Source organism: Panicum virgatum, chromosome 7K (assembly GCF_016808335.1).
Source record: "Panicum virgatum strain AP13 chromosome 7K, P.virgatum_v5, whole genome shotgun sequence".
Classification (NCBI taxonomy): Eukaryota; Viridiplantae; Streptophyta; class Magnoliopsida; order Poales; family Poaceae; genus Panicum; species Panicum virgatum.
This window is the reverse complement of record NC_053142.1, coordinates 17750339-17768912: the sequence shown is the minus strand read 5'-3', so window position 1 is coordinate 17768912 and position 18574 is coordinate 17750339. Positions and strand designations below refer to the sequence as shown.

General features: G+C 46.4%; 2 protein-coding genes across 2 annotated transcripts; one reads left to right on the top strand and one right to left on the bottom strand.

The window, feature by feature from the left end:
- Window positions 1–10366: 10366 nt before the first annotated feature.
- On the top strand, window positions 10367–11438 carry LOC120639970 (cysteine protease 1-like). The gene is made up of 2 exons (XM_039915879.1): window positions 10367–10663; window positions 11154–11438. The coding sequence occupies exons 1-2, from the start codon at window positions 10367–10369 to the stop codon at window positions 11436–11438; spliced, it is 582 nt and encodes a 193-aa protein (XP_039771813.1).
- Window positions 11439–12307: 869 nt separating this feature from the next.
- LOC120640321 lies at window positions 12308–12960 on the bottom strand. Its single transcript, XM_039916163.1, has 3 exons — window positions 12935–12960; window positions 12660–12834; window positions 12308–12554 (listed from the first exon to the last, which is right to left on the bottom strand). Coding segments are annotated over exons 1-3 (390 nt in total). The 5' UTR covers window positions 12937–12960; the 3' UTR covers window positions 12308–12341.
- Between the last annotated feature and the right edge of the window lie 5614 nt (window positions 12961–18574).

The following is an 18574-nucleotide window of genomic DNA, read 5'->3' as shown; positions in this document are numbered from 1 at the left end:
TTAAACTTGTTTAATGCCTAGTATACCATCGCTTGATCCATAAATGGCGGAACCCATTTCTGCTAGCTTTCATGAAGCCAATTATGTTTCATATATATATATATATATATATATATATATATATATATATATATATATATATATATATATATATATATATATATATATATCTTAATTTACTTAAATTGTATCTTTTTGTAGCGAATTAATTTTGGTATAAGTCCACCCATCTTGATTTTTGCAATTCTTTGCGCACATAATAGCGGGTGTTGCATCCATATAGTTAATGCATTGCACATTGGCATACATGTAGATTCCGGTGCATGCGATCTCGTGACTGTGGAACAGGCGAAGCCGTCAAGCCCAGGAGCTAGCAAAGCATGCCAGGAAGGAACTTGTGAAGATCCGGCCCAAGATCGGAAGGGTCCAAGGCCTTAATAGTATTAACACTAACTTAGTGTTACCCCAGGTAAGCCCCGGTGCATAACCCCTATTTTAAATTATGAAAACTTATATATCTATTACTTGTGCATTATGTTTCAGGAATTGTTTAAAACTTTAGTTGCATGATCCCTAGGTTCCCTTGGGTCTTATACTAATATGTGTAGGTCGTTAGTATTACCATGCTTAATAGATCTCGGTAGAAGCCGAGTGATTTCCTGTCACTCGCGAGCCATAGGATAGAAGTCGAGTAACTTCCTATTACTCACGAGATATAGGATGTATTTATATTTCAGTATATGAATTATGGGATCCAAGATGAAATGATTGAAATTGGAGACCAGACGGGGGATGTTGATGAGATGTAGGTATAGAAACATGACAGGGTACCTAGTGTCTAGCCCCGTCTGTATCGGTTAAGGCCCGTTCGTTGTCTGGACCTGTCGATCGAGTTTGAATAGTACTAACCGCATGCCAGGAGTAGGAGGTAGTCGAAACCGGTAAGCCTAGTACTGCCTCACTTCGAAAGTACAGAACTTCTACCCACCCCTTAGGGCAGTCGAGCGGCCGCGGAGAATTGGGATGCATATGTTTATTTTTAGTGGTCTCTTGTAGGGCTCGGCTGACTATACGCAGGTGGGGCGGTTCTGTAGTTCGAGGCGGGGAGGGGAATGGTTGGCATATATTGTCCGACGGGGCAAATACGTGTCGTGTTTGTTAGGTCCACCTTGCAAGGTTAAATCGGATCGATTCGCCGTCAGTCGCTCTAAGATATGAGCACCTTGATCGTAGCAGCGCATCGTAGAATTGTGATATGGAACAAGGATTATATATATGTTGAGAATCAATTTAAAGTGTGAATTAATGCTACACCATGATTGCTCTAGTTATCTATGCAAACACTAGTTTATGGTTAATCAATATAGAACCTCAAGCTAAAATGATGAAAATAAGGATCTACTTTTAATTGCTTTTTCGCAAAATAAACCACCAGCTTCAAGGGCCTGCTTGTCTAGATAATGGGCTAAGTATACCCATAGTCGGGTAAATCTTGCTGAGTATTAGTTGCTCAGGGTTTGTTGTTTACCCTGTTTCAGGTATAGGAGCTAACCAGAATTAACATCGGTGGGCTTGATGTGACATCCTCACGTCGTTGTAGTGATCAATTTATTTATTTTATTTGATTTCTAATAAAAATTTTCCTTAGGTTAGACTCTCTCTTCCGCTGCGATCATTTCTTACGTAAATTCTAAATTGAAAGCTGTTTCGTAAATGTCTTAATATTATTTACTATTTTTGTAAAATTTAATCATGCTGGTATCGTCTGCGCTCGCCGTTGTGCAAGACTACTGGTGATGTTTCGATCAGCCTGTGGGTTTGAAACAGACTGTCAAGTTACACTTAATTAAGCTAATGTGTCCGATGTGTTCAAATGATGGCGGTTATGTTTAATTAAGCGTTTTAATTTGGCCATTAAGCTAATGCACCTGATGTGTTCAAATGATGGCTATTATGCTTAATTAAGCGTTTTAACTTGACGGTTCTGTCACACTCTGCAGCCCATGTAGTGTGACTATCACATCTGGCCCGAGCCACTAGCCCAGACCAATGGGTCAGGCGGAGGCGGGGGCGGAGCGCCTTGGGCGGCCGCATGGAGCCTGCAGCGGGTCAGTGCAGTTGCTAGTGGCGGTCCGACGGGGTGAGGTCGTGCCCCCCTATACCGAGGTCGACCGCCGCTAGGCCTACCTCCCGCATCTTCCGGCGCATCTCCTGCAGCCGTCACCGCACTAGGAGGCCGCATGCTGCAGCCTGCAGCCGCACCGCTGCCAACACCTGGTGGGTATGCATCTTCTTCTCCGGCTCCATCGTGATGTCTGTTGTCCTCTCGAACTGCTGCAGCTGCAACAACTCCACCTTGGCTTGCATCCTCATGTCGGCGTACAGATCCTTGAGTGATGGGACAATCGCCGCAGGAGACACACTCACCTTTGGGAGTCGCAGGGCCACGTCTTCTCGTAGCACAACTACTGCTGCAGAGTGCCGATCTGCAGGGGTGATATGGCGATGATGCTTGAAGATGGTGCGCTGCCCACACCGGATTAAGGATCGACAACAGCAAAAGCAGTGCCGTCGACATGAAGCAGGCGATCGATGTTGGGACAAATCTTCAGCGGAACCTAGCATGGTCGGAATCGGGCATGGTGAGTGGGAAACTGAATCTGTTGGATGGGGACGGGGGTGGATGACGCGGCCATGGCAGTGGTGGGTGGAGCAGTGGTGGGCGGCGCGGTGTAGGGGAGGGACGCCGCCGGTGGTGCCAAGGAGGAGCCCGATAGCTTCGTCGAGCCGTACCCTGGGAGTCTGTAGGGAAACCTGCGGGGCAAGGGAGGCGTCGAGGTGGACACCTGGGCGGCTGCCATGGTGGACAGCCGCAAGTTGAGGGCGGCCATCTGCTTGGCGATGTCGGCGAGGGCCTGCGCCGTGGCCTCGGCGGCGGTGAGCTCCACAGGTGCATCTTCGTCACCTGGCATAGCTGATACCAGATTGTTATAGTGGCGGCTAGGGTTGAGGGGAGAGAGAGGGCCGGCCGGGGGCCTTGCCCACGGCCGGGCAAGAGGGAAGGGTTTTCCTTCTAATTCTCGCTTGCTAAGGTTGATACATCTCCTCTCCTTGTATAGAGAGGTTTACTTGACTCCTAATCAAGGCTTACTTGACCCCTAAGCAAGCGGCCCTTATCTCTAATTAACCCTAACAATAACAGATTATACCGCCAGCCTAGGTCCTATGGGCCCATGACGAACTCTAACATACCCTTGCTAAGGAGAGACTGTATAAACAATAATCTTATATTCCAAACCGAACAACTGGAAAAACCTCCCAAAATCTGCCACTACAGGTGACACAGCAAGGATCATGGAGCAAAGAACTGAAATTTGGGTATTCCACATCCAAATTTGGTGGCACAAACGACTACCTTGATACCCTTGAAATCCCAGATGGCAAGAATGACACACTTAAACACGAAAACGGGAGAAATAAGTTGCTGGAATCAGTTACCTGTCCAGGATGCCGGAGGGGAGCGATTTCTTGCGAGTTTGCGCCGGGAGGCCACTACCACTAGAAACCCCACCGGAGGAGCGAGGAGCGGCGGCCGCTGCGTGTTTGGTGGGCAAACCGAGGGAGGCGACGAGGAATTGAGCGTGCGTTTCGCTTGAGTGGGGTTTGGGGGCTTGGCACTTTGGCTGGTTGGTTGTGCGCGCGTGTGGGAATCATTCATGGGGAGAAATTGTTCACGGGAAGAATAGTTAGCAAAGGTAGTGGAGGCTGAAAGCAAAGAATAGTTAGGTTGCTGAAAGCACCATTTTCTTCTTAGAAAAGCTAAGCACTATGTTTAGTCACAAAAAATTGTTCACGGGAAGAATAGTTAGCAAAGGTAGTGGAGGCTGAAAACAAAGAATAGTTAGGCTGCTGAAAGCACCATTTTCTTCTTAGAAAAGCTAAGCACTATGTTTAGTCACAAAAAATTCAATCAAAATTCAAAATTAAAACTTTCTTGACAGAAAACATCATCTTTTCTGATGATAGGATCCTGCAAAAAAAATCACTAAAATTAAATCTTTTTAAAAACACAAGACATATGCAAACACTTATATACAGTTATACACCACATCACCTCTATGAGCGCATATACATATGTTGTACCCTACCTTAATAGTAATTTCAAGAGACTGGGTTGGCAGGATAAAGTCATCAGTCATCACAGATATCCCACGATAAATATTAAATAGGGACGTCTCTTGCACAATTAGTTACAAATGCACATACCTTGCTGAGTCGGAGACTCAAACCTGTATAAGCAAATTCCACCACAACAAATTTAACAAAGTGAGTATGCTCAGTACAGAAATTGAAATCCCTTAGTGGTTTCTTTCCTAGCTTTAGGTGGTTTTCTTATAGTTACCGATACTTTTATTTTTTTATGAAAAAACACACATATCCACGTACAACTGTGCACTACACCTACCAAGTATATACAACAGGCACATTTTAATTCGGCAGAAGTGCCCGCTGGTCGCTGGAGCGACAACCTTTGGTGGGTACTGGTCACGAAGGTGTTATTTTCTTCACCTTTTTCTTCCAAAAACGCTAATCTTTCTTGAAATAATTGTGCAATGGATGGAGCACGAGGACGACGCCGTGGGGTGGGGACACGTTTTCCAGGGCAGGGGAAGACCTTGACGAGGACGACGCCGTCCTTGGTCATCTTTTAGACCCGGTCGTCAATGGATGGAGCCCATCGTCTCGTAGCTTTCCGGCGGTCCGGCCGCGTCCTTTGGCCTCCAGGGCAATGCATACCTGAACTGAGTGCACTTTGTTCTTCTCTGCTGGTACGCGAAGGTTCGTCCCTGGTCACTGGACGGAGCAACCTTTTCGCATCTGTCAATTGTTGACTGCCTAGAGATGCTAAACGATTTGCTTATTGTCCAGCCGGCACCTCTCTGTGTCCATGACAAATTGACAAGGAGCTAGCACCTGGCTGCTAATTAACATGGATTGCCTGTGGAAACGGCTGCTGGAATCGGCAGGCCACCGGCGTAGATTTTTTTTTTCGCGTGAGTGATGGCTACTAGTACGAAGCAATTGTGGAGTAGCAATTGTAGGTTTTCAATGCTATATTTACTGTACTAGGATGCACACGCGGCACATACGTGTTTAATAATCCACTTGACAAACCATATATTAATATCACATCTTGTGCTCACAGCAATATACTAATACAAACAAATCAACAACGTAAAGCAGCCTAGGCCGCCGTCACGGACACGCACGTGTTATAAAACGGAGCAAGTCAAATCTGCGAAGGTTAATCCTACAGTAAAGTGCACGTGCGGTACGCACGTTGAAAGCGAGCGGGTGCTCTAGCCTAAGAGGGGGTGGGGGAAAATTAGGCACTCTAAAAACCTTAACTTATGGCTCCAACTAGTTTGCACAAAACTTAAATTAAAACAAGCTATCTAGATGTGCAACTACGATTCACCTGAGTGTAAAACCCTCATCCCAAAAGAGTTTAGCAACCTATAGCCAATCCTATCATGAAACTACTCTATGAAAGTGAAGGCACATAAGTTGCAATATGAAATGCGTAAGCTTAAGAAGAGGGATGAGAGGAAGCGAATCTCGACACGAGGATTTATCCCGTGCTATAGAAAATAATAGCACCGTTTTAACCGATGACCCTACACCGATTAAACCGGAAGGCATCAAATACACCGACGCAAAGGCATCAGAGCAATAAAAAGTGCATTTTGAAGATCAAACTGAAGAACTCAAGAGGCACCAGTTAACCGACGGTGCGTAGAAGGGCATCGGTGCAATCACCATACTATTGCCCAGAGAACATGTCAAAGGCACAGGAGCGAAGCCTTCAGCACCAGTTGAACCGATGGTGCACAAAAGGAGCATCGGTACATTCACTGTAGCATTGCCCAGAGACGATGACAACCGCGCAGGATCCAAGTCTTCAGCACTGGTTGAACAGGTGGTCATCGGAGCATAACATCAGTGCAATGACGTCAGCAGAAGAGGATGAAGTGCAACGGCTATATGATGGTCCAGTGTGACCGGTTAAACCGATACCCCTGCATCGGTTTAACCTTTGGTTACAGGCTCAGCTGCAGAAGTGTCAGAGAAGCCAACGGATAGTTTCAGCCTGAGAGTGACCGGTTGAACCGATGCCTCATCACCAGATGAACCGATGCCTACGCGGAAAATTGGACAACGGCTACAAACGGATAGCTCGACTTGGTGGGCTCTATACATGCCTTCCCCCGGCCATTTGAAGTTTGCTGGAGTACAAGGAGACCCCATACACATTAGAGAACACCTCCAAGCCATCCAAGTGCTTAGTGATCAAATTCTTAGACTTAGCACAAGCTTTGTAAGTGTTAGTGCTAGGATTAGCTCTTGAGAGAGTGAGAGAGCAAGGTGTGCTGCCTTGTGCATGGTTCTAGAGTGAACGAACATTGCATCTTGGTGCGTCGGCCATCCTTGGAGTCTTAGTGGTTCGCCGGCACGTCTTCGACCCTCCGGCTTGGTGTGGAGCGGCGTCGACGACGTTGTGCGGAGGACATGGAGACCCCCATCCTTCATGGTGAAGCTCCTTAGTGGAAAGCGGGATCAAGGTGACCGTGGGTACTTGGTGTCCCCGGAAGAGACTTGATTGCCGAGAAGCGATACTCTTTGTGAGCGCTTCAACAACATGGAGTAGGGGCGCCTTCGTGGCTAATAGAACCACGGGATAAATCCTCATGTCAAGAGTTTGCTTCCTTTCATCCCTCCTTTACTAGCAATCTTTGTGTGTCTTAACATTCATAGAGTAGTATCTTGATAGAATTGGCTATAGGTTGCTAAACTCTTTTTGGGACGAGGGTTTCACACCAGCATCTTGTTCACAGCAGCACCTTCTTCGACCGGATCTACCATGTCGACTACAATTTGAGCTGCATTCCTGAGCTCTACAAGTTCCTTGACATGGAGCTTCTTCTCAGCTACCATGTCCTTGATCTGCTGCATGCATTAGATATGTTGCTGATCCGTATCATGCAGCAGCTTGGCCTGGTGCTCCACTTCATATGTTTGATGGTATACAAGATTTATCAAGTTAGTCACTAGTTCCTCTTTAGATACTAATGTCTCTTTGAATTTTGTGTGCATACGACTAGGATAAGTACCTGAACAGATATAGAGTCCACTACGCGATTACTCTACAAGCATGGAACGTTATAGGAGCAAGAAGTTACCTCGATGTTTCATGTTTATTTCCTTGTTCTTCATCTCGAGCCACTGACTCTGTTCCCAATCCTTGCCATAGGTAAGGACACAAGCTCTTAACATACCCTCCATGATTTGGTTTACTCTTTCTGTCTGACCATCAGTCTGTGGGTGATAAGCCGAACTAGAATCTAATTTTGTACACATGGCTTTATGCAAGCTTCTTCAAAACTTAGAGGTAAATTGGGTTCCTCTATCCAAAACAATTTTGCCAGGCACACCATGTAGTTTCACTATGTTGTCTACATAGAATCAGGCTAATCTTTCTCCACCATAGTTGGTCCGTACGGGTAAGTAGTGTGCGACCTTGGTAAGTCGATCCACTATCACCCATATAGAGTCATTTTCTTTCTGGGTTCTGGGCAAACTAACCACAAAATCCATACCAATCTCATCTCATTTCCAAACCGGAATGGGTAATGGTTGCAATAATCCAGTCGGCTTCTGGTGCTCATCTTTGACCCTTTGGCAAGTATCACAATGTGCGACAAAGTGGGCGATGTCCGCCTTCATTTCATTCCACCAATATTTTTGCCTCAAATCCATATACGATGAGTTATGAGCTTCGTCCATGATAATGTGCCGGAATTTTCCTTTCTTGGGCACACAAAATCCTATTCTTATACCATAAGGTTCCATTGTCATCCACTCTAAAATACGAGGCCTTATTTTTCCCTGTGTGCTTACATATTTTCATTAAATCCTGATCCGAATTTTGGGCCTTTATAATTTCTTCCTCCAAAGTAGGTTGGATGCTTAACTTGCGGTGAGATTCTTGAGGAATAATGTGCACAGTCAATCGTGTCATTTCTTCTTGTAGATGGGCATTCTTGGGCCCAGAATGCCTATAGGACTTCCTGCTTAAGGCATGCCTATAAGACTTCCTGCTTAAGGCATCTACTACCACATTAGCTTTACTGGGATGGTAATGGATTTTCATATTATAATCCTTAACCAATTCCAACCACCTTCTTTGTCTTAAGTTCAAATCTGGTTGGGTGAAGATATTCTTCAGAATCTTATGGTCAGTGTAAATTTCACACTTATTCTCGATCAAGTAATGTCTCCAGATCTTAAGGGCATGCACTACGGCTGCAAACTCCAACTCATGGGTTGGGTAATTCTGCTCATGAGGCTTGAGCTGATGGGAAGCATATGCAACTACTTTCCCATTTTGCATAAGAACACACCCTAAGCCTTGCCAGGATGCATCACAATAGATTACAAAGTCCCTATGAATATCTGGTAGGGTTAGCACTGGGGCAATCATCAATTTTTTCTTCAACTCTTGGAAACTCCTTTCACATGACCCTGTCCAAGTGACCAATCTTGAAAAATCCTCCAATGAACCTTCGATAATATCCAGCTAATCCAAAAAAATTTCTGATTTCACTAACATTGGTCGGCTGTTGCCAGTTGGAAACTGCCTCAACTTTCTTGAGGTCAACTGTAACTCCTTCTGTGGTCAAAATATGACAAAAGAAAGCCACTTTCTCAAGCCAGAATTCACATTTGCTGAATTTAGCATAGAGTTTGTGAGCTCTCAACTTTTCCAAGACCACTCGTAGATGTTGTTCATGCTCTTGGACACTTTTGGAGTAAATAAGTATGTCGTCGATAAAGACTACGACAAACTTATCTAATTCGTTCATAAACACCTTGTTCATGAGGTTCATAAAATAAGCAGGTGCATTGGTGAGTCCAAAAGACATCACAGTAAACTCAAATTGCCCATAATGTGTGACAAAGGCCGTCTTTGGAATGTCACTTTCCTTAATTTTGAGCTGATAATATCCTGACCTTAGATCAATCTTGGAGAAATACTTGGCTCCCTTTAGTTGATCAAAGAGAACATCAATCCTAGGGAGAGGATACTTATTCTTGATGGTGACTTCATTTAGCGCACGATAATCCACACACATCCTCATACTTCCGTCCTTCTTCTTGAAAAACAGGACTGGGGCTCCCCACGTGAACTAGGTCTGATGAAACCACTTTGTTGTAGTTCTCCTAGCTGTTTCTTTAACTCTGTCGATTCTGAGGCTGCCATGCTGTAGGGTCTCTTGGTGATGCGAGAGGTTCCAGGGATAAGGTCAATAACAAGCTCTATATCCCTGTTAGGCGGCATTCCAGGGAGTCATTCTGGAAAAACATCAGGGTATTCATCCACTACCGGCACTTCTTCTAGGGTCTTAGATTCCATGCTAAAAACCATCGGGTGTGGTCCACTCCCCCAAGTGTGGCAGATCACTTGCACTCCATCTGAGTTGGTTAGGTGTACTACCTTGTCAGCACACCCTATGTGACCATCATGCAGGCTTAACCAATCCATTTCAAGGATCACATATATGTCCTTAGACTTAAGTACTACTAGGTCTGCTAAAGATTCTACCCCACTTAAATTCATCCTTACCCTGGAACAACCTAGTCGACAATGTATGTCAGCCCCAGGCGTTCGGGTTAATAGGGGTAACTTTAGTAGTACTATAGGTATATTGTGCTTCTACACAAAGATTGATGATATGAATGAATATGATGCTCCAGAATCAAATAATATTGTGACAAGAGTTGAGCTGACTAGAAACTCACCGAGCACTAAGCCCTGAGCTCCTTGAGCCTATTGCGTGTTGATGTGGTTGACGCGAGCTCATCCAAATGACTGCTGGGGCTGCCTCATCTGCTGGTTGTTGTTGTTGGCGTTACTAGTGTTGCGGATGGGCACTCATTTGGCACCTGACACCACTGTCCTTGGTCCGTTCACAGAGTTGGAGAAGGCTGAGGTTGCTGGCTAGTTGTTGGCATACGGGCAGTTAGCGATGAAATGCCCTGTCTCACTATAGTTGAAACATGCCCTGCTGTTGTTGTTGGTGACGATATGAAATGTTGTTCTGTGACGTGTGTTTTACTTTTGTCACGGTTTTGCAGGGGCTGAGGGTTGCGCAGATAAACTATGACGAAACCCATGTTGTCCTGTGACGCGTGATTTACTTTCGTCACGATTGCGTAGTGTCCGAGGGCTGCCGCCAAAGACCTATGACGAACATGGGATTTTCGTCATAGATGTGGTCTATTCAATGACGAAGTTCCAAATGTCATGCGGAAAAACATCATGGAAGCATCAATTTCCACTAGTTCAGGAAGAGGGGGACGAGGGGATTCAATTCCCCTCCTCACCTTGAGCGGAGGCGGTGTGAGATGGCCTGGCCACGGCGGCAGGCGGGAGGTGGGCGGCGGCAGCTATGGCGGCGGTGCTGCAGAGCCGAGGAGGGGGCTAGCTGTGGTGGGTGGAGTTGTGGAGGTGGAGAGCGGCGTGGAGGGCCTACTTATAGGCCGAGGCGAGGTGAGGAGGAGGGGGCGCAGTGGGCAGCTGGCCGGCGAGCACGGCGTGGCAGTAATGGCGGTGGGGGTCGGCTCGGTCACTTGCCGGCATCGCCTAGCGGCCCGGTGGCACTGAGGAGACGGCGAGGGGACGGGGCGGGCAGGAGCGGCCGCAAGTGGGGGTGGCTGGTGGTTGGGGGGTGCGGGCGCCGTGCGCGGTAGTGACAGAGGAGAGAGGGAGGGAGGAGGAAGGAGAAGGGAAAAAGAAAAAAAGGGAAAAAAAGAAAAGGGAAAGATAGAGGGAAAGAGAGAAAGAGGGAGAGGTGTCGGCAGGATTCGCGGCGACGGTCATGAGCTCGTACTGTGGTTTCGGCCGGTCAAGCAACACACATGCGGGATGAGGGAAAAAGAGAGAAGGGATGGGACGGTGATTTGTTTTGGTGTCGGGATGGTGAAATCACCGGGGAAGGATTGGAGCTCAGCGATGAAAAGGTTTTGAAAATAAATTTTTAGCGAGTGAATTTGGTTAGTAAATTTTAGGGATGTTACATCTTACCACTTAGTCTAGCTACCTTTACACTGCACAAGATGGCAAATGCAAGGGCGGATCGAGCAGCGCGGCAACCATCAAGCGATATGATGATGTGCCAGCGAACAAGGAGGTGGTCCTTATGAAGGCTGTAGCCAACCAGCCTGTGTCAGTGGCGGTAGATGGAGGAGACATGACATTTGAGATCTACTATGTTGGTGTGATGACCGGCTCTTGTGGCATTGGCCTGGACCATGGCATTGCAGCTATTCGTTATAGAAAGGCCAGTGACGGCACCAAGTATTGGCCAAGGTTCTAAATAGACGGCTATAGCTTCTGCTATAGACGGCTATAGCTTTCAGGAAAGACAACCGCTATGGCATTTAGCCCACTAAAAACCGTAACGGTAGCCTTGCCGCTGAATGCCTTAGCCGGCGATTTAAAACCATGGTATTGGCTGATGAAGAACTCTTGGGGTACAACCTGTGGTGAGAATGCATGGATTCTTGAGAATGGAGAAGGACATCTTGATCCGCTAAGAGGGGAATGCCTTGCCATGAAGCCGTCCTACTCTACCGTATAGGAAGCTTCAAATGCCTACAAGGCACCTACAAAAAAGCTTTGTAGGGGCGGGCTAAATCATATTTTTAGGGGCGGACAGCACACCCGCCCCTAATCTCCGCTCCTAGAAATAGCTAGGAGCGGGTGCATTACCCGCCCCTGGAAATTGATTTCCAGGGCCGGGCGACCGCTTGAGCTGCCCCTGGAAATCAATTTTCAGGGGCGGTTCACGGCACAAACCGCCCCTGGAAATCGAATTTTAGGGGCCGTCCATGGCCCAGACCGCCCCTGGAAATCAATTTTTATTGACAGTCCACGGCCCAGACCGCCCCTGAAAATCTATTTCCAGGGGCGGCTCATGCGGTCGCCCGGCCCTAGAAATATTTTTGGGGCCCACAAAAAATAATACAGCGATTTGAAATATGGATTCCCGCTATATTGTTCTATCGAGCTAGTTCGCAATCGAATATCAACTATATTGTTCTATCGAGCTAGTTCACAATCGAATGTCCTAGTGATCGACGTGGAACCTTTCATAAATATCAATAAATACAAATGTAAAATTAAATGTAGTGATTAACCACAGACTTGTATCATTACAAAGCGTATATAACTAATATAGTACATCATTAAAATTGTATCTTGAATGCATAGTTTTCTCCTATTTACCGATGCTACTAGAGGAGGCACAGTGCTTCTTGTTCTCCCACTCACGAAGACCAAGATATTTACTCTCCGTTGCTAATTCGCTGTGTTTATCATAAAATGTTCCCCTCGGGTTGATCACTTCGTGCATGATGAAACGGCATAAATCGGCGACTACTTCTAGAAGTTGTTTCTCATGAAGTTGCCCATAGTTCCTTTCGGGATGGTCCTAAAATTAACGAGAATCCATGAAAAAAGTAGGCACAAGTGTTAGATATACGCAAAAATAATGTAACACATGTAAATCTATGCGTAATAAATAGTAGTCCCTTACATTTTCAGGATCAGTTGTGTATCTCCCTTGTACCCTGAGATGCTCGCACAAGTAATACCCGCAGTACACAGAGCAAGCAGGTTGCTTGTGGCACGGAAAGTATGTGCGTAGAGTCATTTCTTTAGGCTTCTCAGGGGGATGAGCACCATTTAATGCAATATATTGCTGGTAAGCCCTGTTTGAAAAGGATAGAAGTGAGAAGTTAGTCTATAAATGCATGTTATTTATGCGAAATTTTGCATGATATACGTATGAAGCATAGTAAGTGCACTAACATTCTGAGGATGAATAAGAAATCAGCGTATTTGTTCTTTGGATAATCCAAGGACTCTTTCAATCTTGGGTTGCAGTGCAAAAATGATCCAGTGATTTCTGCAATATTAAATCTGTATTTTTTCAGCTATGAATCGGAGCAAGTGTATATTGTAACAAATGATTAAAAGTAGAAGTACCTAATGTTATATGGCGCAAAAATGACATCAGCATCATCTTCCTATTTTTTCATCATTTTTGCTATGTAGGCCGCCACCATCTTCATGGCCTCTTTGAGGTGAAATTTTCATTCCTTAGCTATATGCGCAGGCATTTTACAGTTCTTGAAGAGATCATGGTCCTCTTTCCACGTATTTAGCCCGCTGTGCTTAGCCTCACAAATTGCTAGAGGATCAAGATACTTGATCCTTCTACCTAAGACATATGCATCACTTGTTTGCATCCTGTAGAATAGAATTATATAATTAATAAGATATGCGTATATATAGTAGTTAAGACTGAAGCATAAATCAAATTAAGTATCAATGAGGCACTTACATGCACCATAATCTAACCATCTCGATGTCAAGTTCTTTGAGGCGGAACATAGCGTGGATGTCTTGAAAATCGAACAAGACATCAGTGATGCCAGGGCCTGCAGGTCCAAATACTTGGGAATAGTATGGAGCGGATATGATATGAAGCCCAAGTCTGCATGCCCTAATGTACCAATTATGCATCCGCTGCATTTCACGTGGAACATCCTGGAGGAACCAATCAGGTAGAAGTGGCCGTCCGTACGTAAACTTCTTAGGACAATTAGGCAAATCTGGAATCCCATCGACCCCGACTATTTGTTTGAAGTTCGTGTCAGTGCGGGGCTGGGAAAATCCTGATCTTTTAGCAGTAGAGGTTGAATCATCTTTTGACTTCGCCTTTGTCTTGTCCTTCACTTTATGCTTTGGATCAGCCTGCTTCGTGTTTGCTTTGTGCCACAAGTCTTCAATCTCTTTTCTGTCCTTTAGCTCTTCATAAGCACGTATCACTCGCGGCACCTCATGCAGTGGCTGTTGTTTCTGTGCTACTATTGGAGCCTTTGTCGGGGCCGATGATCGTGGGGCAGGTGGAGATGCCTCTCGGGATGTAGCCGGTGGTGATCGCGGGGCAGGTGGAGATGCCTCTCGGGATGTACCCGGTGGTGATCGCGGGGCAGGTGGAGATGCCTCTCGGAATGTAGCCGGTGGTGATCGTGGGGCTGGTGGTGATGCCTCTCGGAGTGGAGCTGGTGGTGATCGCGGGGCAGGTGGAGTTTCCTCTCGGAGTGGAGCTGGTGATGCCTCTCGGGATGGAGCCCGTGGTGACTGCGGAGCCTGTGGTGATGCATCTCGCGATGGTGGAGCCAGTGGTGATCGTGGAGCAGGTGGTGATCGCGGAGCCGCCGGTGGTGATGCATCTCGCGGAGCCGAGGGTATTTGATCAAGCAGTACAATATCTCGCTTATGCCAAAGAATTGTGTTGCCGACACATTGTCCAAGGAAATTCTTCCCACCTGCAGTGGGGATGTCTATCTCATTATACTCATAAATTGAATTCAACACTTGCTCCACTTGTACGCATGCGTACATGGGTGGGACCGGCTTCCCTTCAAATAAACCCCCGACGGGCTCTACCAGGGCCTTAGCGACTTCTTTTGTCTTTCCAGCCCTGCCGATCGGATAGAGCAACAAGCAGGGAGTAGAAGTTGTTATTCTATCCACCAGATATAGCTCTCCAGTGGTCGAGGCGATACTGCTCTGAGCACATGTACTCGGTTGGGCAAGTACCGGAGGGGGCGCCGGCATGACCACCAACTAGTTTTGCCCCACCTCTTGCACCGAGTTGAACAAAAGTTGCCCCGACTGCTGGTCCACAACTGTTGCCCTCAACAAATCCTTAAACTTTGCCTCTGTTGACGCTTCTTAAAGCGCCAATTTACGTACCGCAAGCGCACGGATCGTGTAGCTTTTCCCTTAGAGTATTCCCCCAAGGTTTATCAATCCACGGAACAAGTGTATTACTATGCTTAACTAAGCACTAATGATATTGGTAAAAGATCTATATTGGGTGATTGAGTATGAAATAGATCTAATCTAACCAATCTAATCTAATCTAGACTAGTGAGCAATGATAGATGTGTGCACAAGATATGAAGAGCATTTGTCCATAGGGAAAAGGATCACTAGAGATGTAATCGCCAAGCAACGAAGAACAGATCTAATCTACCAAAGGTGTGTTCCAAGATCAAAACCTTTCCCTCCCGCATACTGTCACTACACGAGGATAATCGGTAACGAATCAACAAGAACACGATAGTTGATGTAATCTAAGTAAACCATGCAAGAGCAAAGCAAACCCAAAGCCAAGTCGCGAACTATTAGGCATCAAAGCATCATCAACAAGAATCATGATAGATCAATCTCATAAAGGATTCGGCAATTACAACTCAAGATCTCCTTACAACCCCATGAACAAACGAGGACTTTACCCCATGAAGCTAAGGGAAGCGTAGTCGATCATGGTGATGAAATCTCCGGCAAGGGATGGATCCCTTGCTGTCCTCCAACTTGCAGCGGCGCCGAGGGGCGATGAGGCCTCTGGTGTCGCCTTTCTCTTGTGTCTAACTCGAATGTATCTCTGGATGCTCTTTCTCTGCGATCTCTGCGATCTCCCTCTGCGGTCCTCTTTCTTTGACGGCGGCTTCGGGGTATTTATAGGCATATATGGTCGGTGGTTTTGGTAAAACATAAATTAGGGTTGACGCATACTTCGTGCTGAAGAAAACCGAGACCGATTGGGCTCCGAAAAGGGCTAGGCCAGCTGGCACAAGGACTCCAGGCCGGCCGGCCTGGGCCTTTTTTGGCCCCCTTTCGGTCCCATCTTTTTCGTGTGGCCTCTTGCTCTTATTCCTCATCTTAACCCAGCTGTAACCATGCGTCAAAACATCTCCGAAAATGTCCAATTTCCTGTCAAAATGCAACATGCTCCAAAATCCAGAACAAAATCGAAAATGGTCAAGTTCGGGTGCCAAGTGGCGAGTTAGTACATGAACCATCCCGAAGGATTTACCAAAACAACTCCTAATCATATAGTAAAATGGGTACTTAAGGAGCGCCAACATCCTCCATTGCAATCTCTGCCGCTGCCACAATTTCTTCTTTGTAGTGGTCATGGCTCCTGTACCTTGACCGATCCTTCTCGAACCCATCCTTGAGGTTCAACTTAGAGGACAAACCTTTGACGCGCCCTCCATGCTCCTTTGACCCAATTGTTGTACTCGCACATCCCTCTCCCTATGTGGTTTGAACTTTCCTTGTTTTTGAAGCTCGGCAAGTTCTAACATTTTGTCTGCCACCGCTTCGGTCTCGGGGCGATCAAATTTTGGCTTTCCTTCAACTATTTTTGGCTTCCTTGCTTCAAGCCACCTCCATCCACGTTCATCCAATCCTTCGTAAGGATCCGGCTACCCGACACCTATTGCCGCCTCTCTTTGACGCCGCCATTGGTCCACCTTCCTTTGGTACCCACCTGGCCCAAGACAGACTTTATGTATGTTGCTCTGTGCTAGTTCTCGATTTTTCTGGCTAAGGGCTAGAGCTTCTTTAGTGGTCTTTTGTCGAACAAATTCTTCCCACTATGCTAGTGTGATGTCCCCAAATTCTGAAAATGGAGTTTGACCCTTCTGGACGTACTCGGTAATCAGGTGACTTTTCCACCGGCGAAAAGCTTCACCTAGCATCTTCATAGCATAATATTTAACTTTCTCTGTTGTTCCTCTTGGCAGAACAAGAGTACCGCTCAACAACTGCCAAATTGCTTCTTTCTTGCTCGCGGGAACCAGTGCCCAATTGGCGATTGTTGGATCCAGAACCATTTTTGTTCTGATTATAGCACCGATGGCGTTACGGAACTTTGCTGCAATCTCCGGGGGTTCTACGGGCTCTCCTGCCGCGCTAACTGCATTAACCGTATACTTCCCTTCGGGGTAGTGGTTTCTTCCTCGTTGACGCCGCTTCCTTTTGTTTTTGTTCTCCAAGGACATAGTTGCAGGATCCGGGCCCGAGCTTGCATTGTCTTCCTCTGTAGGGCAAGGGGGTCGGCGTCTGCGCTTACCCCTTCCTGCCACTTACATGGATCATACGATCCAACAATTCGTTACACATAGTCTATGAAAACGTATAGTATGGGTTCAATCTTATATGCATTACCTGACGTCCTTCCGGTTCGTAATCCGGATCAAGTTCCTCCCTTGAACGGCTTTGTCTTGGTTCAATAGGGAATGGATCAAGCGGATCTTGCCACTTGCAATATCATATACTCAAATTTTATATCAAATTCAAATGCTTAAATTTCATATACTCAAATTTCGTATCAAATTGAAATGTACATTAGAAATCAAGTATAGAATAATTTTTCATTTCACGTGTACAGAAAAATTTCATATACTCATATTCACATGCTCAAATTTCATATCAAATTCAAATGTACATTAGAAATCAAGTATAGAATAAATTTTCATTTCACGTGTATAGAAAAATTTCATATACTCAAATTCACATGCTCAAATTTCATATACTCAAATTTCATATCAAATTCAAATGTACATTAGAAATCAAGTATAGAATAAATTTTCATTTCACGTGTATAGAAAAATTTCATATACTCAAATTCACATGCTCAAATTTCATATACTCAAATTTCATGTCAAATTCAAATATACATTTGAAATTAACAATACTAACAACGTGAATATCACAAGTATAGAATAAATTTTCATTTCATATGTACAAAAATATTTCATATACTCCAATTCTATACTTTATTTGCACTATTTGCACTAAGGCCCCTGCCAAGATTTTGATAAAGCAATTTGCAATAAGGTTCCTACCAAGATTTTGCACTCAAATTCTATACTAAAATTCAACACTCAATTTGCACTAAGGTCCCTGCCAAGATTTTGCTGTCAAATTCCATACTCAAATTCACAAACAATTTGCACTAAGGTCCCTGCCAAAATTTTGAAAAAGCAATCGGGTCCTCGGCACCTTCATACGGCGTCGGCGGTGAGGCAGGGGCACGGAGGCGGGGCCGGGGCAAGGAGGAGGCGGGCCCGGGCAGAGGTGGGCTTAGGGGGGAGTGGCGGCGGCGGCGGCGGCGCTCGGCGTCGAGGAATGGCGGCGGCGGCGCTCGGTGGCGGGCCGGAGGGGGAGGCGTGAGGGGCGGAGGTGGAGGGCTCGGGGAGGAGCAACAGCGGTGGTCGTCATCGAGGAGGAGGAGGAGGAGGCGGGCCCGGGGTGGATGATGGCCTGGGGACGAGCGGCGACGGCGCGGGGCGCAGTGAAGCCGGATCCGGTGGATCCGCACGCACGGAGAAGGGCCAGGGCCGGGGAAGCACCAAGCGAGCGCGGGGCGAGGAGCAGGAGCGGCGGCGCGGGCCGAGGAGGAGGAGCGGCGGTGCGCGGGGCAAGGAGTTGGAGCGACGGCACGCGGGGAGCACCGGCGGCACGGGGAGAGAGCACGAAAAAATTCGGCAGCCTCCCGGCGTCGGTCTGTAGTGCGCCCTCATGTTTGAAATTTTTCTAAGTCCTAGTGGTATATATAGTCGCCATTTCCAGGGGCGGACGGGG

Bases quoted from the DNA above. Each gene is read 5' to 3' on its own strand.
- LOC120639970 (XM_039915879.1), top strand. From the start codon at position 10,367: ATGCGGAAAAACATCATGGAAGCATCAATTTCCACTAGTTCAGGAAGA. The intron at 10,664-11,153 runs GTAATGGCGGTG...CTTACCACTTAG, and splicing joins CCGGCGAGCACGGCGTGGCA to TCTAGCTACCTTTACACTGC.
- LOC120640321 (XM_039916163.1), bottom strand. The intron at 12,555-12,659 runs GTAAGGGACTAC...CGTTAATTTTAG, and splicing joins ACACAACTGATCCTGAAAAT to GACCATCCCGAAAGGAACTA.